Source organism: Procambarus clarkii, chromosome 31 (genome assembly GCF_040958095.1).
Source record: "Procambarus clarkii isolate CNS0578487 chromosome 31, FALCON_Pclarkii_2.0, whole genome shotgun sequence".
Classification (NCBI taxonomy): Eukaryota; Metazoa; Arthropoda; class Malacostraca; order Decapoda; family Cambaridae; genus Procambarus; species Procambarus clarkii.
The window spans coordinates 8,430,806-8,443,681 of NC_091180.1; the positions used below are offsets into that span (position 1 = coordinate 8,430,806).

The window sequence follows — 12,876 nt, forward strand, 5'->3', positions numbered from 1 at the left end:
TTTTTTCTTATGAACTGATAAAGCTACCCATTTCATTATGTATGAGGTCAAATTTATTTTATTGGGGTTAAAATTAACGTAGATATATGACCGAACCTAACCAACCCTACCTAACCTAACCTAACCTATCTTTATAGGTTAGGTTAGGTTAGGTAGCCAAAAAAGTTAGGTTAGGTTAGGTTTGGTAGGTTAGGTAGTCGAAAAAACATTAATTCATGAAAACTTGGCTTATTAGGCAAATCGGGCCTTGCATAGTAGGCTGAGAAGTGCGTTCTGGCTACTAGGTAGACATATATATATATATATATATATATATATATATATATATATATATATATATATATATATATATATATATATATTCTGCTACTACAGCGATTCTCACATGGCCGTTGACTCTGAGGTTCCGGAGACAGCCATAGAAAGGTGGGAAACCTCCTTGTAAAGTGTTTGCTGGTAGAGGGTGAGACAGTCCACCCACTTGTAGTGGTCCACTTGTGTTGAGGACGCGGGCGGTACGAGGCAGTCTGGCCGCCCCTCTACAAGTGTGGGCGTCGGGATGGGTGTGCGTCCAGGAGTGGTTGTGGGCGGGGGTGGAGGGTGGCGGCGGTGGCACGTCGTTTGGTCCGTTGCCCGTGCACAAGTCCACAATCATTTCCACCAACTGAGAGTGAGAGTGGGAGAGAACAAGCGAGGAGAGAGGAAGGAGATGGAGAAATGAAAGAGGATGGAGAAGGAGAAGAAGGGACGAACAAGGAAAGAAGAGTAGTAGACAGGTTAATGAGACAAGGAAAATTGGATGAGGGGTCGGAAGATAAGAGTGGAAGAAGAAAAAGAATTGAGAGAAGAGAAAGAAGCGTGAATGGGAAGGATGAGGTGGTGGGACGGCACAAATTGGGAAAGGAGAGAAAATAACCAGCGATTAATGTTTTGATGTAAATGGTGTTGAGTATTTTACACACTTTTGAACTATTAGTAATTATCACCTGACGAGTAGCTGTCTCCTGAATACTGAATTATAATCGTACTCTGTTGAACAATAGATGACTATCTCTCTGCTGAACAAAAATTAACTATCATACTCCTATAAGTATTGTAAGAGATGACATTCTCACTTAAAAAATTAAAATATAGCATACTACCCTGAATAATATATATCATATCATTTTAAACATTGAATACCTATCATATAAGCCTGAAAAAATATATAATGATCATACTCTCCTGAACCACGAACAGATTAACTCACTCTATCTCCAAAAATATCTAGTTCCTTTCATTATTCATGAACACTGAATTATGAATTATCATGAAAGACAAAACATGATCTCGTGTATCTTTAAACATCATGGGAAAACATTTTACAATATAAAATTTTCCGAAATGTACATATTTCATTACGAAATTAACACGAAATTTACATTTTGTAAAAACTTTGTTTTATAGTAAAGGAAATCTGTAAAATGCAGGTAAAAGGAGGAACTGGAACTATAATGATACAAACATGACACGCAACTTCTAGCTAGAGTGCATCATAATGACAGTTATTAGCTATATTCTGACGCTGAGGTAATGGTCCTAGTGGCACTGCTGGATGATGCTGAAGGTGCCGCGGTAATAGTTCAGTGACAAGACTACAAAGGAAGCCATGACATCGAGTACCGAAACTAATACGCAGAAACTAGTACAGAACTGAACTTTTTTTTTAATAAATAGCCCTTCAATATAATGACTCGAGAAATTCGAGAAAAAAAGACTCAAATTCTTTTCAAGTGTTAGAGGTTGAGTTCAGATGATTTTATTAAATATATATATATATATATATATATATATATATATATATATATATATATATATATATATATATATATATATATATATATATATATATATATATATATATATATATATATATATATATATATATATATATATGTCGCACCTAGTAGCCAGAACGCACTTCTCAGCCTACTATGCAAGGCCCGATTTGCCTAATAAGTCAAGTTTTCATGAATTAATTGTTTTTCGACTACCTAACCTACCTAACCTGACCTAACCTAACTTTTTCGGCCACCTAACCTAACCTAACCTATTAAAATAGGTTAGGTTAGGTTAGGTAGGGTTGGTTAGGTTCGGTCATATATCTACGTTAATTTTAACTCCAATAAAAAAAATTTACCTCATACATAATGAAATGGGTAGCTTTATCATTTCATAAGAAAAAAATTAGAGAAAATATATTAATTCAGGAAAACTTGGCTTATTAGGCAAATCGGGCCTTGCATAGTAGGCTGAGAAGTGCGTTCTGGCTACTAGGTACGACATATATATAAATATATATATATATATATGTCGTACCTACTAGCCAGAACGCACTTCTCAGCCTACTATGCAGGGCCCGATTTGCCTAATAAGCCAAGTTTTCCTGAATTAATATATTTTCTCTAATTTTTTTCTTATGAAATGATAAAGCTACCCATTTCATTATATATGAGGTCAATTTTTTTTTATTGGATTTAAAATTAACGTAGATATATGACCGAACCTAACCAACCCTACCTAACCTAACCTAACCTATCTTTATGGGTTAGGTTAGGTTAGGTAGCCGAAAAAGCTAGGTTAGGTTAGGTTAGGTAGGTTAGGTAGTCGAAAAACAATTAATTCATGAAAACTTGGCTTATTAGGCAAATCCCGCCATGCATAGTAGGCTGAGAAGTGAGTTCTGGCTACTAGGTACGACATATATATATATATATATATATATATATATATATATATATATATATATATATATATATATATATATATATATATATATATATATATATATATATATTGTGAAGATAATCTCTTTCAAGAGAGATTGAGCCTGCTCTTCCCTACATATTTACGTCTTTCAAGTACAAGATACTATATTGAAGATACGTCCACCAGTATCGCCAAACCTTTTGCCCAGGAAGCAAATCGTACCATGCACAACCCGACACACCGGCTACTGCCCGCCGTCAACCAGCAAACTGCTCATTCTCCGCCTGCCTGTTGCTGATTGGCTGGTGTCTCACCGCACCTGCACTCATGCCACCACAAGAGTCGACATCTGGGCCAGCAGCATGCCGACTCCTTAGAATATCTCTGTGCTCCTTGGAGTTGACATCTCTCTATTAGTAGACTAAGCCCTGGCTGTCGTGTACTAAGGGAGGTGGCAGCTTGAAGCCAGTATTCCCAGCACCTCACTTATTTGATTTTTTTTAACTTGCACTTACTTGTCTTAGAGTAACTTTTCATTGCCAGTAATTATTCATGTTGTTTTGTTTGTTGACTTGTTTTGAATTTTATGAGATTGTCTTTATTCATATCTTATTTTCTAGAGTAACTAAAATTTCATTGTTTATACTTTGTGTTTTGTGTGTCTTCCCATTACCTTACCACAGACAAAAGGACAAACTTCTCTTTTTTTTTTGTTATGTGACGAGGCCCTGCCCCCAGCTTTTGAAACAGCCGAACACCAACGCTTTACTGTCACATTACATGGGGGCCTGTCCGGGAGACTTCGTGCTTGCCTATTTCCCTATCCCAGGTTCTCCTTTGCAAAACAGGTTTTCAGGACCCTACCGCATCAAGGAGTGCAGAAACAACCACAACTACGTTCTAGAAACTCCAGATAGACGCCGGAAGACCCAGTTGTGCCACGTCAACCTCCTGAAGCTATATAACGGTACTCCTCCCACTGTAATGATAACATATTCTTCCTTCAAAGAGCTATACATCCACAGTGAGACCTTCCCTGCTTCTCCTCCCGAAAGCACTGACACTGAGTCAGCGCTTTCCAATTCGGAAATCCTAACTGATCTTCATAATTATTTTCAGGACAATCATAGTGCACCTCTCATCAAGATCTTCAAAGAACATCAGGAGTTGTTCCGAGATGATCCACAAGAGTGTAATGTTACCCAGCACGACATCCAACTGCTCCCTGACACCCGGCCGATTTGTCAACCCTTCTACCGAATCAGCCCTAGCAAGAAGGAAGTCATGCGTGCTGAGGTGCAGTACCTCTTGGATCATTGACTGGCTACACCTTGTGAGTCCCCCTGGGCCTCACCCTGTATCTTGGTGCCAAAACCCCAAGGTAAGGTTAGACTTTGCACGGACTACCGTAAATTAAATAATGTGGCTGTCAAGGATGCATACCCCTTGCCAAGGATAGATGACATTCTTGACGCCATTGGTAATGCCTAGTACTTGTCCGAAGTGGACTTGCTTAAGGGGTATTATCAAGTGTGTCTAACAGAGCGAGCCAAAGAAATATCTGCCTTTATCACTCCCTTTAGACTTTTCAGGTATGAACGCCTTCCTTTCGGACTATGTAATGCCCCGGCCACCTTTCAAAGAGCTGTCAACCGCGTCATCCAGGGCTTGGATAACACCTACGCCTATTTGGATGATATCGTCGTAGCATCCAACACCTGGAGCGAACATCTGCTCCAGCTGCAACGACTGTTCGCCAAGCTCCTGACAGCCGGCCTCACCATCAACCTGGGCCAGTCCACCTTTGCCAAAGGTTAAGTGCGTTATCTGGGTCATGTAATTGGGAGTGGCAGCCTAGCTCCGTTAAACACACACATTCAAGCCATCCAGTATTATCCACAGCCTACCACCAGGAAGCAGCTCCTGCGCTTCCTTGGTCTTGCCTCCTACTACCGTAGGTTTGTGAAGAAATTTTAGTACGGTAGCAACACCATTAATTACTTTAACCAGTCCCAAGCAACGGTATAATTGGACCATGCAGCAAACCGTTGCTTTCGAACCACTCAAATTCCTCCTCTGTTCTAATCCTATTCTCGCCTCGCCAGATATCACCAAGCCTTTCATCCTTCATGTCGACGCCAGTGGTACCGGCATCGGGGGTGTCCTGATGCAGCAACGAAGCGAGGAGGTTCTGCCAGTCAGCTACAAGTTGAAACCCCACCAGAGGAACTACAGCACTATCGAGAAGGAGTTACTCTCCATCGCCCTGAATCTCCAGCACTTTGCTCCATACCTACAAGGTGCCAGATCTACCACCATCTTCTCAGAACACAATCCTCTCCGCTTCTTACATCAAGCCCAATTCAATAACCAACGTCTTCTACGATGGGCTTTATATCTGCAAGATTTCAACCTGGAGATCCGCTATATCAAGGGTTCTGACAACATCATAGCCGACGCCCTCTCCAGAGTCTATGAAGTAGAAGCAACTCCAACTATCACTCCACCACATGAAGACGTAACTTCTTCCAGAACCGCAGGCTTCGGGGGAGAGTTGTGACGATAATCTCTTTCAAGAGAGATTGAGCCTGCTCTTCCCTACATATTTAAGTCTTTCAAGTACAAGATACTATATTGAAGATACGTCCACTAGTATCGCCAAACGTTTTGCCCAGGAAGCAAATCGTACCATGCACAACCCGACACACCGGCTACCGCCCGCCGTCAACCAGCAAACTGCTCATTCTCCACCTGCCTGTTGCTGATTGGCTGGTGTCTCACTGCACCTGCACTCACGCCACCACAAGAGTCGACGTCTGGGCCAGCAGCACGCCGACTCCTCAGAATGTTGTAATCCACAAGTTAGTAGGAATTATTAGCTAGAGGATCATTACTACAACACTTAACGAATGATGATTGGAAATACATGTTAAGTAGACAGACTATGGATCACATATCTAAGAAAGGTCAATGGATTAAGACCGAAGCTGTTTAGCCAAATTAATAATTCCTGGAAAGAGGAATTATTCTTCGTCAGGCTTCTAGGAACAAGATTACCGATTCTAGGGATAAGGTTAATCGGATTATACCTTCCTTGAGAGGCAGGGTGAAATGGTTGAGGTAGATGGCTGACTGGAGTCAGTCTGATTGTGGGAGTTGAACTGAGAAGTCCTCTGGATCTCCGTTGCGGCAGCAGCGAAGTGTAGCAGACAGCTATGCGAGAACCTGATGTGATCTTAGTGACCAAGTTAAGTCTGCAGTATGTGAGTATTGAATGAAAGACTAACCGGGTGTGGAGCGTTGTAGTAATCATTTCGTATTAGGGACTTAGGAGGAAGTTACGAGTGTGGGTGGTGATCGTGGAGGTCAAGTGGTCTATGGGTATTGGAAATGTATTGACCTAATAGAGTATGTTAATATGTTATTATTTATCAGAGTCTATTCTTTGTAATTAAATAACAAAACCCGATGGCCTTTAAAAGACCTTCCATCTGTCCCCTCATAGTGTTCCTGGTTTGGTTGGTGAGGGAATGTTAGGGAATTGGTACACAACATATTTGGTGGCAGCGCAAACAGGTTTTGGAACACTGTGCGAGATGAAGGAAGTGTGGTTCTGGTTTAGTTGGTGAGGGACTGTTCGGGAAAAGGTAGACGTCGGGTTGTGGTGAGAATGGTGGTTACTAGACGGAGGAAAGAAGGGTCAGAGGAGTTAGTTAATTAAAGGGACTAGGCCATTGTGGGGCACATGTGGGGTTTATTTCTTTCTTTCCAGATTCCCGCAACGAGAGACGGCTAAGAGGCAAGTCTGGACCACTGAAGCATCGGGATCCAAAACAAGTGCAGTGTTCGTAGTGCGGATTATACAGTGTTCATAGTGCGGATTATACAGTGTTCGTAGTGCGGATTATACAGTGTTCGTAGTGCGGATTATACAGCGTGGCGAGGTAAACTAGCGCGGGTGAATGTGGGCCAGCGTGGGCCATGTGCGGCCATGTGCGGCCATGTGCGGCCCAAGCGATGGGTGGGCCAAGCGAGCCGCACCTTGGAGCTTGTTTTATATCGTCGGTATGGCGGTAATAGTGAGAAACTGTTGCTAAGGACAAATCAAGCGTGAAAACTACGTAATTTGAAGTCAATTAAATATCATGTAAAGTGTAGATCGAATATTTTAAAAGATAATTAAATATTACGTAAAGATTAGAGCGATTTCCGGCGTTGTCAAACGTAGATACAGAAAATAGGCGCAGTGAATTATGGACGCCTAGGCATAGCGAGCGACGCATAATTTGACGTCTGGGGTTCGCCGTCTAGTGTACCCTGGAGAGGTCCATGGAGATTTTTAGTGGGTGCAGGTAGCATTATGGAGAGTGTTACCGTGGGACACGGGGAGCGTGTCCCGTTGGTGGGGGTGTGTGGCGCCGGGAGTAGTGCATGGTTGTGTATTGGTGTTTGGACGCCAAGTGTAGTGCATGGTTGTGTATTGGCGTTTGTACGCCGGGGTGTGTAGTGTAATGCACGTGTAGTGGCTTATTAAACGCCAGCGTAATGCATAGTATTTACTGTAGTGAAATGTGCATGTTTTGACTGTTGATATTATGGATGTAGTATAGTGCATGACATTGTTGGCATTGTAGCACCAAGGTGAAGCATGTGTAGCATTACTAGTTATTGTAACGCCGGGTGTATTGTAGACATTAGCGTTGAAGTCTGTTAACGCAGGTGGTAGTGTGTGGCGGGTGGCCACTACACAAGATATTATACCTGATGACTGTGGGTCAGGTAATTAACGGATTACCAGAGAAAAGGGAGAGTGTGTGTTGCGTTTGGTGATGTCTCGTGGTGTTTTGATGCGCTCTGGCGCAAGGCATATGCCTGTGGTGGTGATGGTGTTGAGGGCGTTGGAGACGCCGTGTGTGGTGTTGAGGGCGTTGAGGACGCCTGGGTGTTGTGTTGAGGGCGTTGGGGACGCCGTGTGTTGTGTTGAGGGCGTTGGGGACGCCGTGTGTTGTGTTGAGGGCGTTGGGGACGCCGTGTGTTGTGTTGAGGGCGTTGGGGACGCCGTGTGTTGTGTTGAGGGCGTTGGGGACGCCGTGTGTTGTGTTGAGGGCGTTGGGGACGCCGTGTGTTGTGTTGAGGGCGATGGGGACGCAGGGTGTTGTGTTGAGGGCGTTGGGGACGCCGGGTGTTGTGTTGAGGGCGTTGGGGACGCCGTGTGTTGTGTTGAGGGCGTTGGGGACGCCGTGTGTTGTGTAACGGTGTTGGGGACGCCGTGTGTTGTGTTGAGGGCGTTGGGGACGCCGGGTGTTGTGTTGAGAGCGTTGGGGACGCCATTGGGTGGTGTAGTGTAGTGGCGTTTGGACGCCTGGTATGGAGTGTGGTGTTGTGGAGTATATGGTGGCGCAGGGGCGCCAGGTAGTGGTCGGTAAGGTGAGTATTGGCGTAGCAAGGTCGGTGCGTTAGGACGCAGGAAGTGGTTGTAGGGATGTGTGGCGTTATATTGAGGTCATCAGTGGTTGGGATGACCAGAGGTAATGGTGTGTCGGAGTGGATAAGTCTTATGGATAAGATGAAATGTGGATAATTGCAGGAGTTGGTGGCTGCAGTAGACGAGCCAAGTCGATATATCTAGCAAAACTCATAAAAGACTAATAAAAATTCATTATTCTCATTAAAATTTTCATTAATTATGTCGGAGTGGGTAAGTCTTATGCATAAGATTACAAGGTAGAATTTCAAAATTTCAGGTGTGGGTGGTTGCAGTGGGCGAGCGAAGTAGATATACTAATTTCTTATTAAGTTGTTACAGGAATCTCGCTAGAGGCGAGCCAGTGGCAGTATGATGTTTTAGTGACATAAGTTGGAAATTATGTTAATGAGGTATTTATTGTGATAATGTATGTGTATGTATATATTGTATATTACCTCATCGGCACCATTACTGAGTGTTAGGCTTGAGAAGGTCCCCCGGGATCATGTCACAGAGCTTCAGGTAGAGTAGAAGGGAAGCCATGAGGCTACACTCAGTAATTCTAGAAAAAAAGGGGGAGGAAGTGAAGCCAACGTGACGTTATAGGCGAAATTCGCCCCCTGACATCAAAGCAGGGATAAGGGCCAGCTGCAATGGTTTTGCAGCTGCGCTCAGGCTATATACGGGGAGAGAGTAAGGAGCCGAGGGGGTGTTATGTAATAATGGGATCGAGCCAGGGGGCTCCGAGGGAATATTTTGCAGGTACAGCGGTCGGGAAGGTGTGAATACAGGTGGACACACTCTGGGCAGATGGGCCTAGAGTAATGTTCTACAGTTGTGGTGAGCACAGCAAGGAAGGACGACCAGAGAGCTGTGCGGTATCTACAGCGTTCTGGGGTTGGTGCCCTGGAACGAGACGGCAGCATAGACTCGAGGGGACATGACCCTGGGGTAGGAATCTCTGTTGCTCTGGAGGCCAGGATCACGTTAGCTCAGAGCAACGATGGGACATTGACAACATTCACCAGGCTGGACAGCCTGGGTTTTGTCTGGGTCATAGAGGATCTATGACCTAGCAACCATGGGACACGAAGACAAGAGAAGTGATGCTGCCAATTGTGGAGGAGGCCAGTGAAACATTGTGTGATCATTGTAAGCCCTTATGTCAACAGTACAGGGCAAGATGTTAAATTATTATTCACTTGTTACTAAGGATGAAGAACCTTAGATGTATATGTGTTGTGTATATATTAATGACTAGTGTACGTCATTTCTGTTTAAGTGCCAGCATTCTGGTCCATGTAATTTTATGGTTATGTTTGTATGTAATTATATGTGAGCAGTTTAGGTATATGTGCATTGTTGGAGATGGGAAAAATTATTACAGACTATTTTACCTGTGCTATGATGTGAATATAATGTATATGTTAGAGAAGTGTTGTGAGTCATGTCGGGGAAAATTTTAATTTATTTCATCGTGTGTATGATGAACTTATTGGATGATTTTTTAGTTGTACACATATGGTGGGTGCATCCTCCGGGTCCTTGCACTAATGGAACCATTGCAATGATGCATATGGGGACATATGCGTGTTTAAGGAGGGGAGTGGTGTTGTAATCCACAAGTTAGTAGGAATTATTAGCTAGAGGATCATTACTACAACACTTAACGAATGATGATTGGAAGTACATGTTAAGTAGACAGACTATGGATCACATATCTAAGAAAGGTCAATGGATTAAGACCGAAGCTGTTTAGCCAAATTAATAATTCCTGGAAAGAGGAATTATTCTTCGTCAGGCTTCTAGGAACAAGATTACCGATTATAGGGATAAGGTTAATCGGATTATACCTTCCTTGAGAGGCGGGGTGAAATGGTTGAGGTAGATGGCTGACTGGAGTCAGTCTGATTGTGGGAGTTGAACTGAGAAGTCTTCTGGATCTCCGTTGTGGCAGCAGCGAAGTTTAGCAGACAGCTATGCGAGAACCTGATGTGATCTTAGTGACCAAGTTAAGTCTGCAGTATGTGAGTATTGAATGAAAGACTAACCAGGTGTGGAGCGTTGTAGTAATCATTCCGTATTAGGGACTTAGGCGGAAGTTACGAGTGTGTGTGGTGATCGTGGAGGTCAAGCGGTCTATGGGTATTGGAAGTGTATTGACCTAATAGAGTATGTTAATATGTTATTATTTGTCAGAGTCTATTCTTTGTAATTAAATGACAAAACCCGACGGCCTTTAAATACCTTCCATATGTTCACTCATTGTGTTCCAGTACAAACCTAGTGGTACGCCTCAAGGGTCTGGTGTGTGTAGGAGTATAGGTGGTAGTAACGGTTGCTGAGGCAAGGTGTTATGTGTTGTGTAATCGCTGTGTTCGGAATGAACCGGGGTTCAGCGTCACGACAAGAATATCTCTGTGCTCCTTGGAGTTGACATCTCTCTATTAGTAGACTAAGCCCTGGCTGTCGTGTACTAAGGGAGGTGGCAGCTTGAAGCCAGTATTCCCAGCACCTCACTTATTTGATTTATTTTAACTTGCACTTACTTGTCTTAGAGTAACTTTTCATTGCCAGTAATTATTCATGTTGTTTTGTTTGTTGACTTTTTTTAATTTTACGAGATTGTCTTTATTCATATCTTGTTTTCTAAAGTAATTAAAATTTCATTGTTTATACTTTGTGTTTTGTGTGTCTTCCCATTACCTTACCACAGACAAAAGGACAAACTTCTCTTTTTTTTTTGTTATGTGACGAGGCCCTGCCCCCAGCTTTTGAAACAGCCGAACACCAACGCTTTACCGTCACTACCGTCACATTACACACATATATATATATATATATATATATATATATATATATATATATATATATATATATATATATATATATATATATATATAAATATATAAATAAATATATATATATATATATATATATATATATATATATATATATATATATATATATATATATATATATATATATATATATATATGCAGAGAGAGAGGCCTAGGGGACGGACGTGTGGCGGAGGAGCTGCTGCCTTCTCAGCCATTACCCTGAGACATCGATCTTGGCCTCACCGTACCAAGACTCAACCATATTCACCGTGAATACATCAAGCAGACGTGGGAGTGGCCGGAAGTGCCTACGGTGTACCATCTGTGTGAAAACTTATCAAAACAGGTGGGTTAGCAGTGTGGAGTCATGGAGGCTGGAGTGAGGGGCCAGGATGGACCCAGCAGGCCTCCCATAGTGAGGGGAGGTGGGGGGTGAGTGAGGGGTGTTGTGTGGTCAGGAGAGAGAGGTAGGGGTTACCCGTGTGCCAAATAGTGTTTTGTGTTTTTTTTTTTTTTGAAAGTTTTGTTGTACAAGTTACGTTGTCAGCGATAATTGGCGCAACATACCTATCATATTGTGAGTACATCACACGTGCAGTGAGTCAGATTACAAGTGTATGATTCATTCATCATTGTGCAGTGATATACGGGGAAATTATACCAGTGTTAGTGTCGCCCTGACCCCCGCCCCCACCCAGCGCCCAGGCCGGGAAGTACCTGCTCTCCCCCTCCATCCTCACCCCACCACGTCGCCTCCCCACCCACGAGGCCACCTTACCACCCGCCCATAAAACCCGGGAGGCTCCCATGTGTGTCTACATCACCCACCCACCCAAAGTATACCCACATATTGTGTAGTGGGTGTATACCACACATTGTATAGAGGTGGTATATGTATTACCACTCATCTGAGTAGTAAGTGCCACGGCCAGCTGATCATCCCCCCAGCCTCCAACCGCCGCCCACCCTCCAGTCTCCACCCGCCGTCCACCCTCCCGCCCAGCGCCCGCCCAGCGCCCGCCCATGTCGCAGCTCTCAACAGACAGCCAGGCTTCTCCAAGCCAAGATGAGCCATCAAGCAGGGGTAGACAAGGCAGATGTCAGACCCCGCCAAACACACACCGAAACTACGACGTTGGTACAACGTTCCAACAAGTTTTAACACCTCCTAACCAGTTATAACAACCAATATAGCAAGTTGTAACAACGTTCTAATACGTCATAAACACGTTAAACCAAGATGTAACAACTTTATTACAAGTTGTAACAAGCGGAAAATAGAGACAGTTTCGGTTTGTGTTTCCAGGGACGTGTGACAAGGTATGCTATATCCGGTTGAGTGACGGTAATGTGCGCATTCATTACCACAACGGAGCCAGGTGTTTGGGTTCTGGGCGCCCTCCCAGGGAGAACACCAATCAACAGCCCACACCGCCTGTAAGGCAAAACACCTCCCAGACCTTCATTCCCACAGAAAACTTATTAGCAGCTATCAAAGCAACATCAGCCAGAACCTTGCAACACATCCCTAAAGCAGCCCGCCCCCATGCAGCAGCCAAATTATCTGCCCTCCTGAGAAAGGTCAACGACTCTCCTGGAACGACCCAAGCATGGCACAACCTCCTAATGTTTGGCAACATATGTCTAGCCACCCCTGCAAGGAGAGACAAGACCTTAGCTGCCTCAGTCATCAAAGCGATAAATGATTTTCCCAGGGAGGACAACCAGGTGCGCCTTCTCACTCGCGCGAGAAACACCCACGGCAGGAAGAGGAACGGTGGCATATCTGAGACATCAAAAATCAGAACATCAGTCACC

The 12,876-nt window shown here is 43.7% G+C and overlaps 1 protein-coding gene across 1 annotated transcript in view; it reads right to left on the reverse strand.

Annotated features, from left to right (window-relative positions):
• Positions 1–12,876, reverse strand: part of LOC123753245 (putative neural-cadherin 2) — a 95,741-nt gene that overhangs the window by 67,484 nt on the left and 15,381 nt on the right. Inside the window, exon 8 of the mRNA XM_069334115.1 lies at positions 386–664. Within this exon, the coding sequence (XP_069190216.1) occupies positions 386–664 (279 nt within the window). The remainder of the gene's footprint in view (positions 1–385; positions 665–12,876) is intronic.